Here is a 27,182-nt window from a genome sequence, read left to right on the forward strand (position 1 = left end):
CCTTCATTTTCCAGTGTATTATAGATATATACTGCAGTGTGTGTGACTCCCTAGCAGGGGTTTGGAAGATAACATTTGGGAAAATTATGTAACTTCAACCAGTTCCTTGTGTTTTTCTGTTTTTCACATTGAGAGACCTGCAGATTTTCGAGCAAAGGTTCAGAATGTTCCAACAATATGTAAGTCAGGCTTTAGAAAAATTCCACCCTTACCTTTTCACAATTAGAAAGGTTATAAATAATGTATTTGGCTGAAAAGGAGGCTCAGCCCGTGGCAGATGGTATCCTTCTAGAGGGCTGGGGTTTCTGGGAAGATGGCATCCTTACAGATCGGAACTTCAGCAGACTCGGGAAGAGCCAAGCTCCTCATAGGGAGCAGACATGTACTCTGTGGATCTTAGGAAAGCTTACAACTTGGCTCCTCGGATGAGAATATCGTGTCACACAGGGGTTAGGAGACCCACAGCCAATTTCTGCCAACTTTTAAATTGTATCTCCCCACACTGGGATCCTCTGTCCGTGTTTTAGTTGGTGTGCCCTGCAGCAACATTTGAACTCGGAATTTCTAGCATCAGAATTTAGTCAGTTGGATTAATTGACTCCCCGAATGTTGATGTTTTGACACTACTGGCCACTGAAAACTTACACAGAAATTGTGTATTTGAAAGTGCTCATATAAGTAGACACCAAGGGAGCAGAGCAGCAACCACCAGCAGCCTCTTTGGGGACATCTGGGGGTGGGCTTGAAAAACCTGGAGGGGGATCTCTTGCAAATTATTGAAGAAAGGCGCTTGTAGCTAAGAGATTGGGCTTAGAAGTTGACTTGACAATAATGCTGTTGCCTTTGACGTTGGAGGGTCAAAGAGGAGGACGTTCCAGTGATCCAAAGAAGTGGCTTAGTGTTTGGCCTTCTCCCATCCCTACGTGTGTTCAGCCTTGTGCTGAGCATCCAGGCTGTTTTGAGATAAGTCTAGAAGAAATGCCCAGTGTAGGAAGTGCTAGTTGCTGTGGCTCAGCCTGCTTTGATTCGGGAAGGTGGGAAGGCCTGGCAGATTCGGAGCCATAGAGCCTGAAGGATGAACAGCTCCTAGGCAGAATGGAGGAGCCATGGGACTATGTCCAGGGGTGAAGGGTTGAGTCTGTCTTACTGATACTTGCTATGAAATGCACCCCAGCTTCACTGAGCTGAGAGGTTGAACAAAAACAAAAACTGTTTACCCTTGTCCCTTGACTTTTTACCACATTTAATTAGTGCATCCTTCAATTTTCCTAGGAACATTTCTGTGGGGACAGATGTCTCAGTAGGTGATGTGCATGGTGCACATGCATGAAGACTTGACATGGATTCCCAGCACATACATAAAGAGCCTGGCCTAGCAGCTTGTGACTCCAGTACTAAGAACAGGAACAGGAGAACCCCTGTGGCTAATTGGCCAGCTAGTCAGCTGAATCCTTGAGCTCTAGATTTAGTGAGAGACTGAAAATATGGTGGCTTAGGAAAGAAATCTGGTTTTCACATACCCACGTCTACACAGAGACGTCATTTTGAAAATCGTATCTGCTATTTACAACATCCTAATTCTTCGGTGTTTGTACATGTGTGTGTGTGCGTGTGTGCACACATGTTTGTGTATCAGGGTGTGAGGAGTTCAGGGCAATGTCTAGGCGTCACTTCTCTACTGTCTCAGACTCAGCAGACATCTTGCTGCTCTGTCATCACACTGGCCCCACTGAAAGCATCTTTGACAGATCTGCATTACCAATAATAAAAGCCCACTGATGGAGTAAGGAAGTGAAGGGGGAACAGAGGGTCCTCTGCCAAACGGTAAAATCACCTTAGGACTAGAATGCTCACTAGAGATTAGGGCTAAGCGGGGGCAGTGGAAGCTTTGATGACGGGGCACATATGGATGCTATTTTCCACATATGGATAGTAATGAACTGCATAGCACTTTGCATATGAGCTTGAACTTTATTAAAGTATTTCAGAATGTATTTCCCTCACACTATGCATTCTCCCTTTTCTCCCCACCATTGCTGCAGAGAGTCACATTATATTGAATCAATCTACTACATCTCCTACTTCCTAATAGGTGACAAACTTATTAGACAGACTATGTCTGACCCCTCTTTGTGTCCTTCATAACAGCCAGTACAGCAACAAACTAATGTAATGTATAGAACTAAGGGGACAAAGTGGACTGGATATTTATTGAAAACCTCTACAGAATTTAGGAAGCCTGTGTATTTATTTCTAAATATGCGCCCTTCCATGCTGTGCTCTGTTAACGTAGGAAAGTGTCGGGGTGTTTAGGTAGAAGTCGGGCCAGGGTGGAAGACCACGAGCTGTCACCGTCCGCAGTCACTCTTATCTATCAGTGATCTCAGTCATTTTATTAGACGCTAACATTGATCCATTATTACGGGAGAGTAAGGGAGATGGAAGCCGGCGGATTGCTCACTGTCAGGTAGTCGTCCTCTGGCTCGGGTTTGGCAACTTGCTAAGTGTCTTTGCACAGTGGACTGGGGGAGGCTCTTAGGGGAACTGCAAGTGATTGGATTAATGGCAGGGCTTCACGAGCAGATTAAGAATGTCTTTTTAGAGAAGTAAAATGTAAAAGTGACGATAAAGTAGAAAGTGTGGGGAGAGAAAGCTATCATGGTGCCTCATTGGATTTTACATAAATAATGCAACTCTAGCCTGTGCATTGCTCCCACTTCTTTAGAGGACCCCCAAACTTACACATTACAGGAATGTGTGTGCTACTAAGTTAACGTGATGATGGATGTCAGAGTTAATAATAGCCCAAAGAGCTTTACATTTGAAGTAGCTTAAAGAAGATAATGATATAAAACTGTCCCCAAACTGGCTTTTCTGGTTATTCGTTCCCTCCCAACAATGGAGCCTTCTGTAAGCTGTTTCTCTGTAGGCCAACCAGGTCTGAAATTTAAGCTCTTAGGTTTCTACTCCCAGGACCCGGAGGCTTGGTGCTTCAGTCTCATTCCTAAGACTCAATAGAGAGTTAGTTTAGCTACTAGAAACTGTGGGTGAACCAGGAATTAAGTGACAGCAATTACTGTAACCAAAATTATCTGGGAAAATAGGCTTTTGTATTTTGGAAATGTGATTGTGTATTTTTTTATTTTAAACCTTAGTGGTACATTAACATCATTGTCTCCATTTTTACTTATTAGAAGGCCGACTACCGTCCCTGCCTTTTTGTTTGAGTCAGGGTCTCACTGTGTAGTGTGAGCTGGGCTGTCCGAGGACTCACAGCTCTGCCTGCTCTGCCTTCCTGAAGGCAGACATCACCATGCCCAGCTCTTCACACTTTTTTTTTTAAGAGAAAAATGGCAAAGAGACATTTCTTTCTTTTTCTTTCTCTCTTCTTTTTGTGAATGGGGCTCTTAAAATGTTAATTAGCACGAAATATATATATTTAAACATTTTCTGGTCATTTAAAATTCACAACTCAAGCTTTACTAGATAAAGCCAGCAATCAACTCTGAAGATACTCGTCTTCTGAGAAAGGCTCTTGAGATAGTTTGCCTCTTCAGTGTGACCTCTGAGCACTGTTAACACACCAGCAGCTGAGATCCATACAGTGAACATGAAAGTAAAAAAATGATTTCTCCTGCTCGATTGTGCCTGACTGTGCTGAGGGGTGTTAGAGAGAGGCAGGTGTTACTGAGGCCGGGCAGAGCTCAGGCCCTGGCCTGCATTTCAGACAAGCTTCCAGCTTCCAAGCATTGTCCGTGGCTCACGAACATGTCAGGTTCAGTCACCGTGCTACAAAATACCCTACCTTTCTAAATGTCAGTCCTGGCATCATCTGACTGGGATGAGGAACGGGTGGTGTGGATGAAGGATGGGTAACAAGTGCTGGTGTGTAGGCTGCTGCTTGCTACTTAAACAGCATTTGATAATCTACTTAATGGAATATAAGAACCTGAAGCTTTGGTTCCAGTTGGTTTAGAAGGACTGAAAGCAGGTACAGCTTCCCACAGCTGAGGTTGTGGTGCCCACCTTGTGCCATGCTGTATTATACATGTCCTTCCCTCTCTACACAGAGTATGATCTCCTCCATTGTGAACAGCACGTACTATGCAAATGTCTCGGCAGCAAAATGTCAAGAATTTGGAAGGTGGTACAAACATTTCAAGAAGACAAAGGATATGATGGGTAAGCAAAAAAATAAATAAATAAAAAAAGGAAAACGCCCATCCCCTTACCGTGGCAGCATACCAGCATACCATTGCATGTCATTTGGGGGTTTATCAAAGTCACATCGAAAGCCAGATCTTTTGATTGCCCAATTAGAGATCAATTTAGGATGTTTCTTTGGGGGTGGGGGAGTGGGTATGAGTATAATGAGATAATTAAATTCAATAAATGTTTGTGTTTAAATCAGCCACACTGACTTGGTTGTCAGACATGCAGGAAATCGAGGCGCGAGGAGGAGAGCTGTCATTTTGTAACATCTCAGTGAAGCCCTAACCAGGCCTTGAATAACTAATATCAGCTGTGATTTCTCACAGAGATAATCATGCTTTAAGGATTTTTGCTTTTGTTTGCAAAAAAGAGAAAGGGGCTGTTTTCACGCCAGCTTTTAAACAGGATTCAACTGTCATTGACTCACTAAACACTCTTTGGTTTTTACCATTGAGCTGGAGTGGTTTTTATGGCTCCAGACCCCACAGGTAGGCACTTTCAGTTCCAGTGTAGCGCCCCCTCTGAGCATGCTGCGTTAGGTCAGCATTTGTTACACAAGACATACATCAAGATGAGCCAGGGTGGAAAACAACGGTCACAGTTGCTGTGGCTGAGCGGTGGGAGACTGGCACTTTCTCTTCGTGAATCAGTTAGTGCTCATGGGAGTAACCACTGTGGCTAAGGTGAATGTACCTTCTTTCATAATACATACTACATCTTGAAATTAAACAGGAATGGAGTGTTTCGTATACAAAACCATATGCCCTATTGTAAATCTTTGTTTATCACCATTCTATTCATTTAATAGTAACAACAGTAATAACTTTTCCTAAAGACTTAGAGACAAGAAACCCGAATTTTGAGCATGTTTTTGCTTTTAATATTTGAAGAAAGGCCATCCGTCTACCGAAACAGATTCTTTGCTTTTATAGCTTAGGGCTGTAATGAAGACAATGCATCAAGTTGGGAATAATTGCTTGAATTACTATTCCATGTGAATGGCCCACTTGGGCTGATATCACTAGTAGAAATTGAAGGTTTCTTCCCATTCTTAGTTAGAGTCTGCACATATCATGGGGTATAGGAATATGACCAGTCCTTTTGATTATAAAATCTGCATATTTAATGAAAAGAAATAGTGACTAAAATCCAAGTCGAGCCTGTCCATGAGAAGTGTGGATGGTTGAAAAGGCTTACCTGTTTCTGTCACACAGTTCCCTCTAGGCCCTCCTGTGCAGCAATGCAGCATTTGACACACTTAGAGCTGACTCTCAGCCAATCCACACAAGTGTTCTAGCCAAGGGAGAAACATTCATTCTGGGTAGGTGGAAATAAATTGAAGAATTGTGACAGCCTCACCATTGTCCTAGGACAGCTCTCTGCCCCGTTCTTAGCAGCTGGTGAGAACCACACTTCTATGAAAAGCATTGGAGCCTTAGCCACACTGGATATGCTGGCTTGCTCTACTCTACGTCTTTGCTTTATCCTGAGAAGTATTTGCTGAAATCCTTATGTGTCCATGATTGGACCTAAATGAAACAAACTCCAGTGATGCCAAGAGTGACAGCCACCTTTTTATGCCTTTGTTCTGTAGACTACTTCCTTCTTTTGCCTGGATTGCTAGAGTTAATAGAATACGGAAGTATTTGCAATTTTTTCTCTAGTTGTTTCTTAGTCATGGTTTAGTTATTTGCTTTTAGTTTAGCTCATGGTTTCTTGTTGCCATTAAGCAGGCAGTGTTTTTGAGGCCATCTTAAAAGAAATAGCCGCTAGTTATGAGCCTTCTAGTGCTCATGACTAAGAACCAGTAATAGTTTGATTCCAAAGCAAACATTAAAAATGTATTTATAGTAAATTTTATGTCTTAAATCAGTGGTTCTCAACCTTCCTAATACTTCGACCCTTTAATATAGTTCCTCATATTGTGGTGATCCCCAACCATAAATTATTTTTGTTGCTACTTCATAACTGTAATTTTGCTACTGTTATGAATCATAAATAATTTTGGTGATAAAGGTTTGCCAAGGAGATCTTGACCCACAGGTTGAGAACCACTGCGTTAACTCTAAGGTGTATTTTAAAACAACAGAGGGAGTGTTGTTCTGCACTAAGATTATCGAATTGTCTGGAGAGGAAAACGGTGGCCCAGAAAGTGGTGTCCTGAAATTATCTTGGCATCATTACTCCTCAGTGTGTTCTTTGCTTGCTGATTTCTTTATATTTCTTTTATTAAGAAGTGATTAGAAATTTTCTTCATTGCTGTCTGAACTTGACTTTCCTTTTTGTCCACTTTAGTTGAAATGGATAGTCTGTCTGAACTGTCCCAGCAAGGCACCAACCATGTCAACTTTGGCCAGCAGCCGGTCCCAGGGAACACAGCTGAGCAGCCGCCATCTCCTGCACAGCTCTCCCATGGCAGCCAGCCCTCTGTCCGGACCCCTCTTCCGAACCTGCACCCTGGGCTTGTGTCAACGCCTATCAGTCCTCAGCTGGTCAACCAACAGCTAGTGATGGCCCAGCTGCTTAACCAGCAGTATGCCGTGAACAGACTCCTAGCCCAGCAGTCCTTAAACCAGCAGTACCTGAACCACCCTCCCCCTGTCAGTAGGTCCATGAATAAGCCTTTGGAGCAGCAGGTTTCAACGAACACGGAGGTCTCTTCAGAAATCTACCAGTGGGTGCGGGATGAGCTGAAACGAGCGGGGATCTCCCAGGCAGTGTTTGCACGCGTGGCTTTTAACAGAACTCAGGTCAGTGTTGTTCTGCCTCCTCCTCTTCCTTCCCTCCTCCTTCCTTTGCATCCGTGCTCAGGTTCTCCTCTGCGTTCACCTCCAGCGCACACACTGGCATTGCCTGTGCTCTTGGAATGGCAGCTGGTAGTGACAGAAGGTGAAGTGTCTAGCCTAGGTCTTTTTCCGTGTTTCTGTTCGTACCAAACTTAAATATATTACTGTGTTTTGTTGAAGTTCTTCAACCTCTTTTGATACTGTGCAGCTTAATAATGGTTTAATTTAATTCTGCAGACATTTCTTAGCTTGCCTTCCTCTGTGATTTGCTTCTGTTCTCCACACCGCCTCCTTTGGTTTCCCCCATTTTTGTAGTAGAGCTATATGCCTTTTACAAAGTGTAGTCTGTCTGCTTTTTTTCTGTCTGTCCTTCCTTTTTTTGTTTTGTTTTGTTTGAGACAGGGTTTCTCTGTGTATCCCTGGCTGTCCTAGAACTTGCTCTGTAGACCAGGCTGGCCTTGAATTCATAGAGATTCTCCTGCCTCTGCCTCCCTAGTGCTGGGATTAAAGGCATGGGCCACTACCACTGCTGCCCAGCCAAAATATGTTTTTTTATGACCCTTTGTGTATACATTGTATGGCTTGACCACACTTCTAAGATTCTCTCCTTCTGCTGCCCTTTGCCAGAGTCCCACATAATTTTCACAGACTTCACTTCACACCAGAGAAAGCAGGGGTTTTGTGTTTGTTTGTTGTAAGTTCAGAAAGTAAATATTTGAGTGCCATAAAAATCTCTTATCACACTATAGATCATTAGGCATCTACAGTGGGGGGAATGGGTGTGGCTTGGTGGCATTTCACTACTCTCTGTATAACAGACCTTGTGCTGGGTTGGTCTGGAAGCATTAGTTGAATATTCAATTTAGACTTCTCGTTGAGGTCTACAAATGCCCCAGGTTACATCATTTACCTCCTGGGCGAATTTCTGTGAGACACAATCTTCTCTGCAAGGATAGTATCTTTAGTATTTACAAGTTTTTCTTTGTTTTGTTTAGAGACTAATATAATGTATGTGGTGCTTACTTTTAGCCAAGACACACTAAAATATGAAGAACGTTTAGCTTTGAGACAATAATGTCTTTTCAGTTTTCTTGTCTTTACATTCTTGTTTATTCACCCCCCCCTTTGCCTGACTCAATTTGTTTATTACATGATCATAGGAATAAAATTCTGGTACAAAAATAATTTAGTGTTATTCCTTGTTGGCAAAGTCGCTGAGCCTGGGAGAGTGCCAGCTATGACTTGTGTTTGGCTGGCCCTGGCTAGACTGAGGGTCAGACCTGGTGGATCTCACAGAGCTTGTTTTCAGGATCTCCACCTTCTTTTCTCTTCGCTCTTGTTCTGGTTTTAAAAGAGTGATTCTTACACTCGATTGTCTTAGGTTAAAACTTGGTATTTTCAAGAAGTCCATGTCTGTACAGCTTTAAAACTGTTCATTATTAGCTAGCAAATTTAATATGACCATTTAGTTCAGTTGGGACCAATAATAATAAAAAAAATCAGTGAATCAAAGGCCACCCTCTAGAAATTCTGACTTGTAAATACAGTAATTACTAGTAATGCTTAGTCCTGGGCCAAAAGCTGGGGCTCGACGTAAGAGTCGGGTAATGTTTGTTGAATTCAATTAAAGCCTTCAGACAAAGACCACACTGACACAGACACAGATTATAGATTTACCGATAAGCCCTTGAAAAAGTGAACAAATGGTTGTGTGCTAAAGCACAAGGCTGTGTGTTCTGTGAGTGTGAAGAATGAAGGGAGGGCTGCGTGCTTCCTCACTGCAACTGGGAGATGCCCACTGTCTGTCCTTGGTTCTCACACAGAGCCTTTGTGGTTATCTGTAGGTTTTATTACAGTCAGTGGTGAATTTCTCCATGAATTAGTGTCTTTAAAAAGGCGGTTCTCTGTGGCTCACATGGGGATCAGTGAGTTTGTTTTCTGAGCATTGAAACATGGCATACTTTCACCCAGGTACCACTTCTTAAATGGGAAATTTGGAGAAAGAAAATCACTATCCCAAAATATTTGTTGATAAACAGGTTTAACCCTTTATGTAATAGGAATTGGTATTTCTCAGTGGGAGATATTGGACCTCGTTTAGAACCGCCTATTTATTCATTTATTTATTTAAGTATAGGTTGTTTCGTGTGGATATTTAGATGTTCATTGAGAGCCAGCTTTTGCACACTAACGCATGTATGTATTTTTTTAGTGGTCATACTTAAAAATCACATACAAGCGCCCCCACGCAGCTGCATTTAGTTCAGTGATTATACATTCATATGAATGCATGTAGTGTGTTTATTTCAGAGTGTATGCATTTCAATAAAAGCAGGTGCGGAGTGAGAGTGGGTGTGAGTGTGGAGTACGGAAATACACATGCTGATGCATATGTAGCCGAGAGCTCTGCAGCCACAGCGCACAGCTCGGGGTGCGCCTCTTTCAGTGAGCGCTGCCAGCCCGGTTCAGACATTGCTGTCAAGCGTGTGCACGAAAGGCACAGTTCTGCTTGGGTAGAGGAGAGACTGCGCCCTGTCCCTGTGCAGACTATGGCAAAGCGTTGGCGTGATAGGTGGCACGGTTAGGAACGGAGAATCATTTCCATCATTGACAGCTCTGAGTAACTTTAAGCAGTGGATTTCCTGTTTTAACCCACGAGAATCCCCTCATCATCTTAAAAGGGCTTCCCAAATTAAACGATCATCCTTTCAAGACTGTCAACATAGACGATAAAAAAGTCTACCATTTCTGAAAATTTATGGCAGAATTTATAAAATTACTTGTTTTAGAGAATTTTCCCGTTCTGAATGATGGTCGTGTTATTTACTTGATACTGAAGATAGTAGCTCTTAGCACATGCCGTTCATCCACGTAGATCTGCTGATGTCTTTTTAATGGAAGCTGTGCCCGGAGGTGACTGCCAGGGCTTCTGTGCTTACACTTTCAGTTCACCTCTCTGGGATACTGTCATCTTAAAAACCCAGAGTTCAGCTCTGATCCTGCTCAGTGGCTTCTCCCTCTTCCTTCTCCCTCCTGTCTTTGGCACATTTTATTTTCCAGTAAAATAAAGAATGAAGATGGATTATTCAAAACTGAAAGCAGTAATGGACCATCATATAATGTTTTATTGAATTTGAGTTCTGTGAATTATGTGGTGGAGATAGATTCTCCTGCTTAGTATAACAAAAATCGCTACTGTGTTCCTATAATTCTTCAGTGTAATTTAAGAAAAGTCCACTATCTGTAACAGTATTGACTAAAAGGTAAAAAGGTACCATTACCTGGCGTGACAGCCCTTGATGAGCCTACCAGGACAGAGATGAATGTGTCCACTTAGAACTTGCTTGGCATGTGTCCACGAGCAGGTGGAGTTTGAAAATAGTCTTTCACCTGGACATGTGATCAGGAACTCCCCAAACAGGCAGCCTGGAGAATATTCTGTGTTTCTCTTTAGGAGAGAGGTTTCCTCAAATACTTTCTTTTTTCTTTCTGAGGGCTTTGAAGTTCCACGGTGCTGATAAAATCTTTTTTAATCGGTGATTATGTTCAAAGAGGAGACAAGCTGGAGGCCAGGCAGGCTCTTTGTTCAGATCGGCCGTCTCTTTTACTTATCTGCTGTTCTAGAGAATTCATAATGAGTTTTTGGAAGTGCTGATAATATTTATTGAAGGCTTTTTTCTTTCTTTTACAATTACTAATGAATTTTACTTGTAATAACTTGTATAACTCTTGTTGGAATGTGAAAAAGAGCAGTTTAGGAATTTATCAGTAAATGAATTCTTTAATTGAAAAAAAAACAGAGCTCTCAGTTACCACTAAGTCGTGACAGTGCAGAGTCATTGTGTGTTTTTCTGTGTGCGACACACATCTGATCATTTGTGAGATGTGAAGTCCCAAGGAAGGACAGCTTCTAACTTCCAGGAAAATTGATATTCATGACATGTTGGGAACTCCCTTCATACTCACAAGTTTTTAAATTCTTTTTAGAAACAAAGTTACTGATGATTTTGCCCAGTTAAGATTATTAAGTTAAGATTATTTGTGTGCCACCCATGGCACACAAAATGGCTGCACTTTAATTCAGAACCTCAGCCAATTCTGTGAGGTTGCAGGCCTTTGTGTGCTGTTCCTTTACTATGGTGGATTGTTGGTAGTGATATCTGTATTAGTCAGTCATGAGCACATAATGCAAGTGGCCTTGACCTTCCCTGGCTTGGCTGCATATATTTGACCTGTATAAAATAGGGGAAGGAGCTATATCCATATTGAATTCATCAGCCGCTCAACACTCTGAAGAGGGCAAGAAATACACTCTAGTGTCCGGGCTCCAGCAGTAGTCATTTGTGTCCAGATTCTTGTACATTACTACATTACTCTTAAGTAATTTTTAAAATTAACACACTAATCATATGGTTTCTGACAATATTTTCAGGCAATTCCACCAGGGGGCACTCCCCTCATTGAAAGCTCTGGGCCAAAAAAAAAAAAAAAAAAAAAAGTTCTGACCCTGTGGACTGTGCGCGCTGAGTGCTGTGTAGCTCTGTGAACTGCCGGGCATCGGGACGGTCCAGGAGGAGACGTGCATCCTCCACGGGATGACTGAATTTGGAAAGGCTCCGCAGAGGGAGCACTCGCATTTGCTTGGATGGGAAGGTGTGCTTACTTCACACCAGGTTTCTCCTCAGTGCTGTGCTCGCAGGACTGAAAGAAAGGGCTTCTGGCTGTTTTGTTTTGTTTTTTTTCTTTCTTTCTTTCCTTTTTTTCTCCATCTCACTGTAGTTCTCTGCTGTGGAGCATTTTTAATAGAGAGTTGGACTGTGTTCCTTTGGTTTTTTTTTTTTTTTGAGATATTTAGATATTTTATTTCAAGTACTCTGGTATAGGAGAAACCTAAATATAAAGGGTATCTTTTGCCCTGATTTGTTTTTTAATATACTGAATAGTTAGTAGGCTCCTGCAGACTGGTGCTTTACAGAGCACCGGGCAATGATGTCTAAGGCCCAAGTGCCTTGCCTGGAAGGGCCCATGGGCTTGATTATGTAGTAAAGTTAGTCATAGTTCATCGTGACCTCCAGAACATACTCTCATGTATTTTTTTATTATTTCTGTAGTGTATAGCCACGTAATTGTCTTTGTGTTTATCAACAGCTTCAGCATAAGGCATTGGACTAAGGTGACAAAAATGTCCTGTTTCGCTGGAAGAGTTTGTGACGTTTTGCCTGCGCTCAATGCTCCCATCTGCTTATGCATCCCTATACCATTGCTATATATTGCGTTACCAACTACATCTTTTATTTGTTTCCTTTATTTATTTATTCATGTTTTGAGACAGTGTCACTGTGTAGTTGTGGCTGTTTCAGCCTTCGGGGGATAGGATTGCAGGCGTGTCCCTATGCCTGGCTTCCAAGGTTCTGCTACTGCTGTTTGTATGTTTGTTTGCTTTTTAAGTATAGAATATTTTGCAGGAGCAATGGCACAGTCTTTGTGTGTGATTAGTGTGTTCATTTCTATAAGACACATCAGAAAGAGTCTAATTAGTTGGCCTGGTACAAGTTAACTAAGCTGAATGGCTTAAGTGGCCTGTTTGGATCTGAGTTCAGCTGACAGAACACCTTGCTCTCAGTAGACAGTTGCAGGCACTAGTTAGTATCATGGCATAAGGACAAGGGCCTCAATTCTTAGATAACATTTCTTGTGAAACTCAGATAGAACGTCCAGATTTGGTTGCAATAGACGTGCTGAGAGATGATTTACTTATGATTGACTCAATTTCCCAGAGCTTGTTGGAGGTTTCTTTCCCCCTTAAACATCAACTTATAAATCAAATGATTTATTTGACAGGGACAGTGTTTTTATCCTGTCTGTACCCACATGCTATATCAGGCAACATGGTGCACCCTGACTTGAGAAATTTGGAAGAAATCAGGTTTATACTTCCAAGAAACCATAACAATCCCCAAATACTAAAACTTTGACGAGTCTGTTTTGCCTTCTCTCAAATGCACGTGTTTGACCATTTCCACGGGTTAGGTCAGGTCATACAGAAGTCTTGATTGCGACTACCGTGAGCTCCTGATGTGTCTAGAAAAAGGAAGCAGGGCGTCCTGGTGTCCCACACACTACTACGGACTTGAAATCGAAGACACAGCTATTGAGTCTTATGTGCTCAGAGCAGCCTTTGCTTCTATGTCTGCTTCATACTGTTCAAATGCATTAGGAGGGAATCAACCATTTAATAAACAGATTCTCCCAGAGGAAAAAGAAAGGTATTTTACTACTTCATTGCTGAGGGAAGAGAAACATCTGAAGAGAAGTTCCTAGGAGTTTCTGAGTTTCTGCTGTTATTAATAGTGATCTTTGGTTTCATGTGATTTGATGATATTCTTTTCAATATGTCAAATTCTGGGACAGAATTTTACAGTGTGGAAGAATGGTTATGTATTTCAGGATTGCTTTGTGGTTTCTGACGTTCAAAATTTTCAGCCTGTTACCTACTGGTATGGTATAGAACCTTCTAAAATCACTTGTGGTTGTCCATTTCCTCTAAACAGCACATTCACATGGCCAACTGTGGCACTTCATTATTTGAACATTAAGGAATAACAAAGTATTGTCTTTATAAACAGAAGTCTTAGTGGCGTTGAGTGCTGTGCTGCAGCTCCTTCTTCACACGTTTGGCTTGCTCCTCTAGAGAAGGTCGCCCTGGGCCTTTGTCTCAGCTTGAGAACGGCACAGCTCAGTGCTGTTGTGCTGTGGAGAGTTCACTTATTCTTAACTTCCCCCACCATCTCTCTGGGAAAGATTTCATGGCAAGTTAAGCTACTCAAAGGAAGGAGACCAATTAGGCCATTTCAGTTTCTGCTATATGTAAAGCAGATGCTTAATAAAATCAAGGATACAATTGAGGCTCTCTTCTCTACCACTTCAGCTGTAGCTAATATATTCCTATAGAGACTCGAGGCCTCTGACTGCTCAGTTTCTAAAGGGCATGAAGAAGGCAGGGCATAGGACACTCCCATACCCTGGCTAGAGCAAGGAGCAAGCTCACCCTGTGTCTTTCTTCCCCTGCAGGGATTGCTTTCTGAAATCCTCCGAAAGGAAGAGGACCCCAAGACTGCATCCCAGTCTCTGCTGGTAAACCTTCGGGCTATGCAGAACTTCTTACAGTTGCCAGAAGCAGAAAGAGACCGGATATACCAGGATGAGAGGGAAAGGAGCTTGAATGCCGCCTCGGCCATGGGTCCTGCCCCACTGCTGAGCACTCCGCCCAGCCGTCCCCCCCAGGTGCCCCTTCTCTTCCTCGTGATTCCTTCTCCTGTCCTGAAAAATGTTAATGATTACTCTTGGCAAGAAATTAGATGAATAGATACAGATTTTTTAAAGTTCCATAGACTTTCTTGAGAATTTCATCCCAAATCACTAATTTTGATGGGAAACAGTTCACTCCTAATTACAAGGGAAGAAAAAAACTGCCTTGTGTTGTTCCAAGTCTTTGGGTTTTTGAGGGTTGAAGAAGTGACGTAGCCACCTCTACTATTGTTATTACAGATGTATTCTGTTCACCTCAGAACAGAAATAATAAGGCCTGGTTACTATCACTGGTTTGAGGACTGCCATTTGAATAGTAAATAAAAAATAAATAATTTCATTTATATTTATGCTTTCCAATACGGACTGCAGCTGGTACCAATTACATATCATCTCGTTTGTAATCTTTCATAATTAAGTTTAAAACAATTCTTGAAGGCAGCTTTAAATGGGACTGATAAAGATTTCTCTCTAAATTCCCAGAAATGGGCACATTTTTATTTTCTTCAAAATGTTCCATATTTTAGGAAGGAAAAATGAGTCTACCTTCTAGCTAACTTTATTGTGCATTCCTGTTTGAAAGTCAGTGCTAACTCAACTCCCTGTAACTACTGCGAGAAGTCAAGAAAGGAACTTTCAGTGTAGACCAGTAGATGACAGTTCAAATCCACAAGCAGATGTATTTCCTTCCGTGTTTGTGGCAGGTACAAACCTGTTCAACAAGGATCAACTTCCAAAATTGTTTAAATAGTTGATTATGGAACACAAATTCAGAGTTTTCATGGAATATAATGTCATAATCAGATTTTGATAATTTCTTTTCCTCAATAATTAACAAAAAGTCCATGTATTTCAGAGTGTAGAGGTGTCGGAAAAGCCCATCCAGGGGTGAGCAGTGAAGCTGTTACCGGGATTCTGCAGATGAGGACTAGATGCGCACTCTAGCTACTTATTGAGGTTCTTAAACTGTTGACAGAATATTCTAAGGAAATTATTTCTAAAATCCATTTTTAATGGAACTCAGTCTGTCTTGACATCTGTAGGTCAGACTGTGGTAAGATGCACTGTTTTGTGAGAGAAGGGTCACCATGTTCATATGTAATCCGCCTGCCTACTCACAGCTACTGAGTTTGACTGGTAGTATTTCCTAAAATACAGATTTAGGAACTCTGTAAATATGTATATGACTTGTGTAGGTTATTATATAAAGAAGTTTAAAACTCTCAGTGTTCATACCCTTACTTTTTTATAGTGACCATCCAGATGGTGATTGTCCACCGGGGGCACTAGCCTGGCTTTACCCTTTCTTTTTTTTGAGGTGTTTAGAATACTTTTAAAAATATCAATATGACTTTTAGCACTGGCCATCTTCTTTTTTCAATGTGCCCAGTTATTTACTTTAGTGCTTAAACAGCTTTCATTTTGTAGAATTTGGGAAATTTTATTTTCTAAATATGATCACACTAATCCTTATTCATTGAGTGTTTTCTGAGCCAAGGTTGTATTAGTTCTTTAGTGATATTTCTTTCCGTACACTCTGAAGATACTATTCAGTACTTTCCTGTGTGTGCATTTATAGAGGCACCATATGCGGTGCTATGTGGGGAGAGAAAACATACGTCATTTACTTTATCCTGAGTCTCAGGTTTCCTGGTTGAGACACCCTTCACTGTATTGTTTGTTCTCAAAGGGAATTAAGACTAACCAAGCTGGTAGTCAGAGTGTTGAACCAGTGGTGAACATATGAAGTGGGTAGGCGCTATAACTCCTCGCTTAGATGCTTCCAGTTTTCTCCTAGTGTGGTTTTATTGACTGTCTAACCAAATCCAGAGATGAGTGTCTGTGTGTCTTATTTTTCCTCAGTGTTAGAACAGTGCTTGCTGTCAATTGGTTACATTTTACCCTTTAAGCAACACATTAAATTTTAAAATATGACCTGTTTATCTGACTACAAAGTGAGTAGATTGGGAAAAGATTGTTGTCAAGCTTGGACAGTTAGAACTGTTTTGAATCAACAGTTGAAGTTAAAATGGAACCCCCAAGAGAGGTCCATATGCTTACCCCAGGTAGCTAGAGTGGCAAGAGAAGGTGAAACACACCAGAGAGACAGCCTGCAAAAGTGTCTTCAGTCCTGTATATCACCAGAAAACACTTGGTGAAATCACCATTCATTTTATCTCCTGTAAAATAGAGATTTGAAACCTCTTTTTAGACAAATCTTGGGTTTAGGCTTGAACTCTCATTCTTTCTGAAAACAAACAGAAAGAAAAACAAACGAAAAAGCAAAAAACTCCCATCAGAGGTGAAAAGAAGAGAGGTCTTTGGTGACTCATGGGACACCAAAGACAATTCTAAACCTGGGAGACAGGAATCTGTTCAGCTCCTATAGCATGTAGCTCACATTTTGGGAAGATTTTATAGCATCCTAGACCAAGGAGCTAACCTTTTGAGGGACTTAGATTTGAAGTCATCTTTAACATGGAACTTTCTTGAATATTCTCCAGAAAGATGTCCTACACATTCCTTCCCAGGAGATAGCCCAGCCACACACAGGAAGCACCCAAGCTCAAGGCTGACCTAGCCATGGTGCTCTGCCCCCAGTGCAGACCTCTCTTGAGTAATCCAGTAGAGACAACCATGAATGGCCATTGCCTCTGCTGGGGCCGGGCCAAACCTGTCAGAAGCAAATTTCCATAAGTTCCATGCTGTAACTGAAAAGGGAAAAATACCTTTATAGTTGATAGTGGTTCAGTGTTCTGAGCACCTTCGCGTGCATTAGTTCATTGAATCCTAATATTAACCTTTTACTAGGAGAACAACTAAAAAGCTGCGTGAAAGATCTTAATTAATATTTCCGAATCCTAATTAAATTTGCTGCATTTTCCTTTATCAAAATACAGTTTTTAGGAAAAGGATGGAAGTCAGAGAAATGGGAATTTGTGTTGTTAGATTAGAAGGAATGTTTGAGATTATTGTCTGGTTAAATGTTTGACAAATGATCTATTTGGAATGACTTTGCATAATTATACTTAAGGTCTTTTAAAGAAAATTCACTTTTAAAACTTTCATAATAAGAAAATACATCTTAGTTTATCTTATAGATTTGTTTTCTGGCTATGTTGTGCAAAGTTGTGTAGTGATTTTAATACAGGGATTTTTATAAATAGATTTTAATGATTATTTCCTGGAGATGATTTGTCCTTCAGGACAGATCGGCCTAAACTAAGCCCTCTACCTTCGTCGTCGTCTTGTGCTATTTGTGTGTTTTTAGTGCATGTTGACTTCTAGAGTTACTTTTCCAGTTTTAACTTCTATAAGAACCGTTTGACAAGTTGTGATTTTTGAGTGATTTATACAGTCCCTTAAACTTCTTTTGTATCTCTTCCTGGAACTCTTTAGTTTCTTTTCAAGTGAGGTGTGATGTTTCTCAGGAATGTATTAGAAAATGTACCAAGTCCATATAAGAAATATATAATTATTCCTGTATTGTTCTGTCTTTTCACAGCAAATCTTGGCTTCGGGTTCAGTTATAGGCATGAACTCGGTACATGAGAAGAATGATTACTTGTGGATTCCTGAGAAAACATTAACGTTCTTGGGGACACTGTCCCATTTAATGGTTGTCTTGTAAGGGTCAGATGTTTTCAGGTCTAGGTCTGGAAGGTAATATTGTTCCTATGATAAAAAGACAGGTCTAAAATGTCCAAACCGTGACACTGCCGGCAGTGTTATATGGACTGCTGTCCATCACTCGTAAATATGCCCACAAAGTTATTAAGAAGAGAAATAGGCATACCTTGAAATATAAATTTGGATTAGATGTTTTATATTTATTATAAGGCCATTAACTTCTAAACCTTACAACTAAGTGAACTAGGCTCAGCAAAGGGCTTCTGAAAGCAGGCCCAGCATGTCTTGATCTCTAAGGAGTTTTCTAAGTAACAAGACCCCACAGAAGAATATGTGCTCCATAACTCCCTGATCTTTGAGACTAAGTCCGGATTTCAGCGAACTGAAGTTCAGAGCTTAGCCTGGAGCAGGAGGCGAGTTACGTAACCTCTGTATAACAGTGTTTCCAGTTTTAAGGTAGGTCATCACACCTGCTATGGTTCGGAGGGTTAATACACATTCACACATAAACCAGCTAATAAATATTAGTCTCTGTTTTTATAATTCCTAAAAAAGCATAACACTTTAAGTTTGTGTAGTAAGAGTCCCATCTTACAGGAGCATCTCCGGCATCAGGTAGTTCACTCACTCACTGAGACCAAAGGGTGTTAGTCTCATAACCCCAAGAGTGTGATGCATTCAGCAATCGGTGAAGAGGCAAACCAGAATTTTCATGTCAAAAGTGTGCTCTGCTGCACAGCTTTAGTGAAAGGAAAAGCAGCCCAGTGCTGCAGCCTGTCCCTACGTGGGAGGGGGTGAAGCTCCCATTCCTGGCTGCTCCCTGGCGCCACTGTAATAAGGGAGTAGTGCGCCTACCTTGATAAAAGCTATTCCGATTGCAACTGCATTTACTTCACCTCCTGTGCTATTTGTGGGGAAGAGTGAAGAGTAGTTTGTTTTGCCTGGGATGAACTACTTTATGAATTTTAATGGATGATATAATATTAAAAGCTAAACCAGGATTAAAGAAGATTTTTTTTGTACTAAGCAAAAATAGTACTTAGTAGAGTGGAGTAGAAAAGATTTTTGTTTCCATTTTTTACCTGGGGAAAAATTCAGCTTTCATATTTTGAAAAGTTGCCCAAGTCAGTTCCCCTTAAGCAATATCTTGTGTTTAGGAAAAAATGTGGTTCTAGAATTCGAATGGCTTATCTCTGATAAGATGCCTATCTGGGCCGGCATGAGGAGCTGTGTTAAATACCTCTTGGCTGAGTAATGCAGCCAGGCACTAACTGTGTGTTTTTAGACGTTTTCTCCACATTCTTTTCTTTTAATGCTGCTTTTCTCCCCACCCCCACCTCAACGAGGAAATGAGTATTTGGTTGGTTTTTGTTATTTAGGATTCTTGCTTCTTGGTTCAAGTTGTAATTGCTTTATAGAAAACTTAACAAAAATTTTAGAAACAGAATCACAGAAACTTAAACTCTCCAATTTAACTTTTACAAAAGAGTGAAAATTGAATGACCAGATGAAATTCCAAGTTTTTTTTTTTTTTAAAGTGCTTTGCTACCATAGAACTGTTTCTTCTAATGTGAAGGACTTTGGGGCCTCCATTTCCATAACATTCGATTTTCAAAGCAATTGAAATGGCTTTTTCCTTCATTTAAGCAGTGAGAAAAATAGGTATTAGAAGGGACCCCGTGGGGTGATCAAATCTATCCCTCTGCCACAGAGCGAGACCACCCCAGAGCAAAGTTTCAAATCTCACCAAATCACTTTGTAGGCCATTTATCATAATGTGTTGGCTCTTCTGCCCCTAAAGAGATGTTTAGCAGATTAGGGCTTCACAGCCCTGTGGGTTCCTAGTGACCTCCAATCTTAATGTACCCCTTGCTGGAATAGACCCAAAGCTGGAAAAGGAGCCCCAGAGATCTCTTTGCCACTCCCGCGGAGAACAGGTGACGGTTTTAGCCACTTCTGAGCATTGTACCATAGGATGCTTTCCTTCTGCTGCTGGGGCTGGGATGGAGGAGGGGTCGTACTGTGTCTTCAGGAGGTAATTCAGGTGAAAACGACTTTGCTTTCAACTAGAAGTTCCCCTTGGAACTCCAAAAAGTACGCTTTACGGGGCCTGTATTTACTTTCAGGAACTTAATCTTCTGGAGCGGCCTCTGCTAACTTTCATGCAGTGTGGTTTTGGGAAGAGAGTTTAGTTAATATGGAATACCACAGTTTGACATGTATTATCTGTGCACTTATTCTAACATGCTTTATTTTTCTGTTATTCAAAGTTTATTTGCAAGATGATAGCTCTCTAGAGAAACCGTGGTCTCCATGGAGGGCCCTAGCAGTGAACTCCTGATTTTCCTTGGCTGAGAAGCGTGACCCTGCATCCATACTAAGTTTTCAATTACATTTTTGCCAGTTTCCTAGGAAAAATAATTTACCTTGTTGTTCATAAGATCTCTAAGTCTGTTTCATATAACTGCATGATAAAAATTAAAATTGGAAATAAAAATGATAGTATCAGATTTTAAGACTGAGATTTGGTTTCCAAACCCCAGTCTTTGTTGGTTGAGAACATTTTTTTTTTAGCCATTCCTGCTTACCTCCATTATCAAAGGCTTGGTACAAATTTTTGATTAATTATATAGTTTGAATAGACTTGTAATGATATATTTTGTATAAACAGAAATGTAACTACATTTTAAGAAACATTTTCTTCTTGTCTAGTTCTTTAAGTCCAAAAGAAGTCGTTCCATAGCAGAATGCTAGGAAAAGGTGACATAACCAGACAGAACAGCTTGGACATCACATACGAAATTCAAGCAGCCTTTCCAATAATTGAGCAAAAGGCTTTCTACCTGTTCATGGATGGACAGAAGATTTAAATATGCAGTTCTGTAAATGGCTTTATTATGGAAGATTTTAAAATGAAACATAAGAGATAAAGGCATTTTTAAAACGTCTGAAATGAGAAAGGCCATAGTATCTAACAGCTATCGGGGAGGTAACTCTCTATTAGCACTGGGCACCCAGTGAAGACAACACGTGCATTATGGTTCTAATCGTGAATTTCCGTTGTTAGGACTGAAATGGGAGGCAATTGGGAGACAGTTCAGTGTTTTCAAATCCTTGAAGCTCCTCTCTTTTCCAGAAAACTTACTTTATGGCATTATTGTTCCTGTCATCTGGCGGTTGCCTTCACATTACAGATGCAATCACCTGTGACAGTGTGACGTCCTTAACTTAAGCAGTCTGATCTCAGGGCAATAACTAATGTCGAATGACCGCACTGTTGATCACCTTGATCATAAAAGGAGTCACGGTGCCCAGCTTGGATGCCCAGCCTGAGAAGCTTTGAATCAATTTGGCTAATGAAAAATGACAGCCATGTTCAAAATGTTTTGTAGGTGAAAACAGCAACTCTTGCCACTGAGAGGAATGGGAAACCAGAGAACAATACTATGAACATCAATGCTTCCATTTATGACGAGATTCAGCAGGAAATGAAGCGTGCTAAAGTGTCCCAAGCACTCTTTGCAAAGGTTGCTGCCACAAAAAGCCAGGTCAGTACCACTATCAGGCATCAGAGTGTTGATCTGCCATGCCTGTGGCACAGTCTATGAAAGACATGTCTGTATTCAGTGTGGGTTGGCATGACCAGGAGGTTGCAACCTCCAGTACTGCATAGAGAACTCTGTTGAGCAGTAGTGTTGGAATGTCGGTGGTGGCCCCCCAGCCGCCGCTCCTAGACCAAGAGTTTCTCAGGGAGGCTCTGAGGTGGTTAATAATTGATTGCAGAAGTGGACTGTCATGGGTACAGCTTATTAGGCTGCTTCATAAGAAACATGTACATTATTGTCTCATTATTCCTCAGATACCCTTCAGTTTTAGTCTAAAAGAATCATACAGCTTCCTTTGCCGCTGTCTACCTGTCGTGGTGCAGGAGCTTTTAAAACAACCACAGACACTCGTGCATGTTAGTGATTCCCATTTTTCTGTAGTTGTACAGAAGACAGATTGAACTATACTACACTCAGAAAACTTGGCCAGCTGTGATGACTTCATAGAGTTAAACTGGAAGTCCCAGACCTCTTCAAAGCAAACTTAAAAGCAATAGCTAGATCATAGAGCCCATTACCAGATCTCTTGTTTAAATAAGACTCTGCTATGTTGGTAACTGTTTACTAGAGTCACCCTTTAGTCACGATTGTCTATTAGCCGTTTACCAGAGCCATGAATCGGATTTAGAAGCTTAGAATACAAGGTTCTCTTCCCCTTCACAAAAGGACTTGGTAACACTGTGGTGGGACTTAGAGGCACACAAGGGCTTGGGCAAGATTTTAGTAACTTGAAATACTACACAGTTCTATTTTCATAACAGTTAGATGACCTTTTATTTAACATCCTGATTGATGTTGATTTGTGATAGAATCTACAATTCTGGGAGTACTCACAACATGAAATTTATAGCATAATACTTTTTGGCTTTTCCTAAACTTTTACTCGGTCTTCATTAATAATGGTTCTTAATTGGGGTTTTACTTTGGAAACATGTTGCTCCTGTTTAAGTTGTAGGCCGGATGAATACTTAAGGGATATCTTGGAAATGTTATATAAAAATGATTAAACTCAAGCTGTGGACTGTAAAAAATTATAGCTTTATAGGCCGCATGCCTGCCTTACCCTTCAATCACTGTCAAAGTGATAATTTCTACAATAATATGTTTCTTTTATTGTGAGATTCTAAACATCAAGTACTGTTTAAACATTAAACGGAGTTGTTTATGTTAGCGCTGTACCCAGCGTGTCACGCACCAGGCCACCGTCATCTCTCGTGGAATGTAAAATTCTGTCATGAATCATGGCTTGCATATCGGAAATTACTGTAATTTTGATTGGAAATTACAGGGCTCTTGAAATGTTTCTAATTATGATAGAATGTTAGAACTGCTTCAAACCTGTGTGTTTCTTCAGATGTCTTCATTTACATGCCAAGACTACGCTTTACAGAGAAATGTCCTGTCTCACTCCACCCCACCCACCCGGCACATTCTTGTTTTGACTACTTAGTCTAATTATGATGAGGATCTCTTATTTAAATACATATTATTTTGCCTTTCTTTCTGATCCTGCATCCCCCACCCCACCCTGGCCTGTCCAATTACATAATAAACTGTCTTTCTACAAAGGCCAGGCACTTTCTCCAAATCTCCAAAATGGAGGAGCTAGATGCACATTATTACAGTCAGGTCAGCCATGAAACAAAACAAACAAAAATTAATATTAAAGCTTTTCCGTGCGTCTCATGTTGCTTGTCACCTGTCATTTACCTGCATGTGCTACCTCTACCCCTCCCATTTGCCTTCTGCTAAGTGCCTGCCACCTGTGGCTTGACTCTTGCTTAGGTGACACTAGAGATTCCCCACGTTTGGGCTGAGTTACTGAGTCAGGAACCACTTGGGCTACTTGAGTCTGTTTGGTGTTCTGTGGTGTTTTTAAGGGTCTTAATCATTGTTGCCTCAAGTGTACATTTCTGCAATGATGGTGAATGGCTTCTAAGCGTCTCCCGTCTCTCAGTGTCTCGAGAATACCCCAGACTTCTACTCTTCCTATTAGTGGCTGAAGAAACTTCAGGGAGCCACGTAGAGGCTGCAGCCAAGTGGCCATATGACTCTCTTCCCTTGAACGGCTATTCCAGTCACTAATGTCTTCTACTTCCGACAACATTTTATAATTTTTCTTGGTTACTCAGTTTAGATGTTACACTGCCCACTTTAAAGACACATGCAGAGTGCAGGGGCCTTAGGAATGAAAGTCCGGAGATTGTCTATGTCATAACAGGACATCTGACCAACACGGGTGGCTGCCAAGTTTAGGCTTTGTTCTTCTGCTCTCAAAGGAAGCAGAAAAGCTAATGCAAAGTCTTCAACACTGACCTTTACACGGTGAATTTTGTAACTTCTGAGATAATAGCTTACTTCTCAGACTAGTGATCAGGGCTCTTCAGAAGGAAATACCATTCCTCCAGGTGGGGTGTGTATAAAATGCAGTGTGTTCATATAAGCCTTTACGTTACAGATACACAAATGGATAGCATTTCTAATGTGCTCAGTAGGAGATTCAGTCCTTCCCATGCAGAAGAATGACTTATTTATCCTGTATTTATGTATTTGGAATACCTTGCATTTTGAAAGGAGAGCATGCTCTCCAGTGACAAGTGCACAGAGTGCTTTGTCTACAAGGAGCCTACCTGTGTTGATTCTCCCTTTTAGCCAGGACTACATCATCTCATTTCTTTGATGAGTAATAGAAATGAGATTGTTTTAACCCGGAAAGAAATGTCTAAAGGAAATACGCAGGTGAGCTCTGAAGGTAGGCTACTCTTGTGCTCAGTTAGAGAAGCTGCTACTGCATACTCCAAAGATGATGTTCCCTGAAGCTGATACAAATGGCTACAGGAACACACTTTTTCTTTTTGGGACGTTCAGATAAGCAGCAGTTTTTCCAGGTGAGTCAAATTGGAATTTTATCAAACATTTACTCTGATAACCCTCAAATTATTATGGAAGCAGGATTTGCTAATTTTACTGTTTAAAAAAAATAGCTGATTTAGATAATAACCATTACGGTGTCAAGGCTCGGCTCCTGCTCGTTGGCTTCGGTGTTTTCATGTGGGAGATGGAAGTGGAGTTTTTCCTTAATAGTGGCAGATGTTAGACTCTAATTTTATTCCGCAGAAACCCCAGGAGAGCTCTGAGACTTCAGGTGTGTGTCCAGCGAGGGGACGTAACAGCGCCAAAGGCCTTGCCTTGTCCATGTAATTTTTACATTGATTTTGCGTTTGTGGAGTGGAGCCTGCAGACCCAGCTGCATGGGCAGAGTCAGGGGCTTCTGCTGTCCCCGTCCTCGCCAGGAAATGGCTCCTCCTGCTTGCTTCACAGCTCAGGATATTCCTAGGTGCGGCCGGGAGCTGTGCTGTTACATTGGACCGGACACGCTTGCAGCGTGATCTTTCTCAAACTCCACAGGGAGAGGACTGGCTGCTGTGATTTGAGCTGGATTAATTAGTAGAATTTATTTTAATTTTTTTAAATACACAAAAGAGGATTTTAACTTAAAAATAGTATGATTTATAGAATGGACCAGATAATTTAAAACCATTTTTGTTTCTTCTTCTAACAATTTCAGACCCTTCTGTCTGTGAAGTGTAGGCCTGTAGTATGAATGAGAGGTACGTGGGTCCTTGGGTTTTAAAAAAATCAAACATCACTCTGACTTGTAGGTTTGGTAGTTGACATGTCTAATACAATCAAACTGTCACAAATCAGGAGGGCTAGAACTAGGGCTAAAAATGTAGTGTGTAAAGGAATTTATAGTAGCAGACCTAGAAATAAACTAGGAAAACTGTTACACTGTATCCTGTCATGTTAGGGAAGGCACCTTCAGTTTTGTTTAGGCAGAGTTGTGCTGGGTGGAAACCAGGTGCTAATGCATTCTTTCAGAATGTTCCCGTCACAGACTTTGCCATGGCACGATTTTACCTGTGCAGATTCTTATTTAAGGTACTCGGGGCCCCGCAGGCATGCGAGCCACAGTTTCTCTTACTTCTGGGGCCATATCTCTCAGGAGCAGTCCGTGAGATCCCTGTACTGTGTCATCTGAGCCCGTCTCTTAGATGTGCAGAGGACATTTGGTGCAACCTGTCCCTTTCCAGCTGGGGAGAGCCACACCCTGGTCATTGGCAGCTCAGGTTTCTTGGGGTGTGCTTGTCTGAAGGAGGAAGGGCAAGAGGATTGGTGAGAACCAAGGAGGAAGAGGCACAGGGCAAACCTAACCCTGCAGCTCCCATCTCACTCCTGCTAGGTCAAGTTGAGCATGTGCTTGACGAAGCCCCTGTCCTAGATTCTTGACTGAAAAGGAGGGGTTGGTTCTTTGGTCTCCTCTTGAGAGTGTTGTTGGCAACAACTGCTGGAAATATCGTGGGGTGTTAGTACTGAGGATACACTTGCTATGCTTTTCCAGAACACTGATCTATCTGTCTGGTTCAAGTTGAATACTAAACTAGCCTATTGGAATCGATGCTTTATGTACCAACCACCCTGGTCAGCATGGCAGTCTATCATTGTATGCCAGACAGTGTTTTTCAGGACTAGTTAAATCTGTGGATCTGAATAAAGTTAGCTTTCTGTGCTCTGATACAAGTGCATGCTTTGGTTAAGGCTTGTTCTTCCAGGTCTAGCATTATTAAGAAAAGTGTGTGCTTGCCCATTTTTTGGCTAAAACATTATATAAGGGGATATCTGACCACTTAAGTACTGTTCCTACGGAAGTCAAGCAAAAGGCCTTTGGCTCTCTTGTTAGTATTTTCAAATGATTTGAAAATCTCACTCTTTATCTTCTGAAGTTGATTAACTGAAAGTCATAAATATATTATTTTCTTTTACAACCAGCATATTAGGTTTAATGGTTACAAATACAGTCACAATTCGTTAAGCGCAGTTTCCCCATTTGTAGAAACTTTGGGTATAGTTTAGAGAAAAGGACTTTGGTGCTCTGGAAAGAGGGTCTTTGAGAGGAAGTGAGAAAGGCCACTGTGTGTGGCCATGCAGCCGTGGTTTATCCCGTTACAAAGCTTGAATATTTTTAGAATCTTCTCTAACCACGGGCCACCTTTTATCCTAAAATGGTAGCATGCACCACAAAGTGTGGTCGGAGAACCTCGGGAGGGGGGGCTGACTCAGAAGCTCTTTGGTATTCGGGCATCAGTCAGGTCAGCTCTTCAAGATGGACACCATCAACAGAAGCGAGGGAAAGTTAGCTCAGGGTGTAATGCAGGTGTGATGTTTCAGTAAGCGACCGAAGGAAAGGGGAGCTTTTCCTCGGGGGTCGCAGTCATCTTTTATGCTTTGCATAATGAATGTAGGTTTTATTTTCGCGTTAGCTTTTCCCCCTCACATGAGGACTGAAAATAAAGGCCTCATGAAATGAATGTGCAATAAAAGTGAGTTTATGCAGAATGACAGTAGGGAAACTACGCTTCTGACTTTCCCGCCAGCAAAGGTGGGTGGGCAGAGGCCTGGCCAGAGGAGACAGCCCCACCCACTCTCCTGCCTCCGGGACTTAACAGTTTGTAAAGAACTTGTTCCAAGTATCTTAGAGGATTTTTTTGCTTGGTAAAATGATAGATCATACAAAATCATAGATCACCTATGAAAAAGTAACGTCTGTGTTTTAAAGATTGGTAGGAATAGAGCCTTTCTA

General features: G+C 41.3%; 1 protein-coding gene across 8 annotated transcripts in view; it reads left to right on the plus strand.

The window, feature by feature from the left end:
* Satb1 (SATB homeobox 1) overlaps window positions 1-27,182 on the plus strand; it is a 91,336-nt gene that overhangs the window by 41,019 nt on the left and 23,135 nt on the right. For all 8 annotated transcript variants that reach the window (XM_048455151.3, XM_048455232.3, XM_085679366.2 and 5 more), the window contains exons 6-9: window positions 4,071-4,182; window positions 6,508-6,962; window positions 14,070-14,282; window positions 21,329-21,484. In XM_048455151.3, coding sequence (XP_048311108.3) covers window positions 4,071-4,182; window positions 6,508-6,962; window positions 14,070-14,282; window positions 21,329-21,484 — 936 coding nt within the window. The remainder of the gene's footprint in view (window positions 1-4,070; window positions 4,183-6,507; window positions 6,963-14,069; window positions 14,283-21,328; window positions 21,485-27,182) is intronic.

This window comes from Myodes glareolus, chromosome 18, assembly GCF_982192425.1.
Source record: "Myodes glareolus chromosome 18, mMyoGla1.1, whole genome shotgun sequence".
NCBI classification, from domain to species: Eukaryota; Metazoa; Chordata; class Mammalia; order Rodentia; family Cricetidae; genus Myodes; species Myodes glareolus.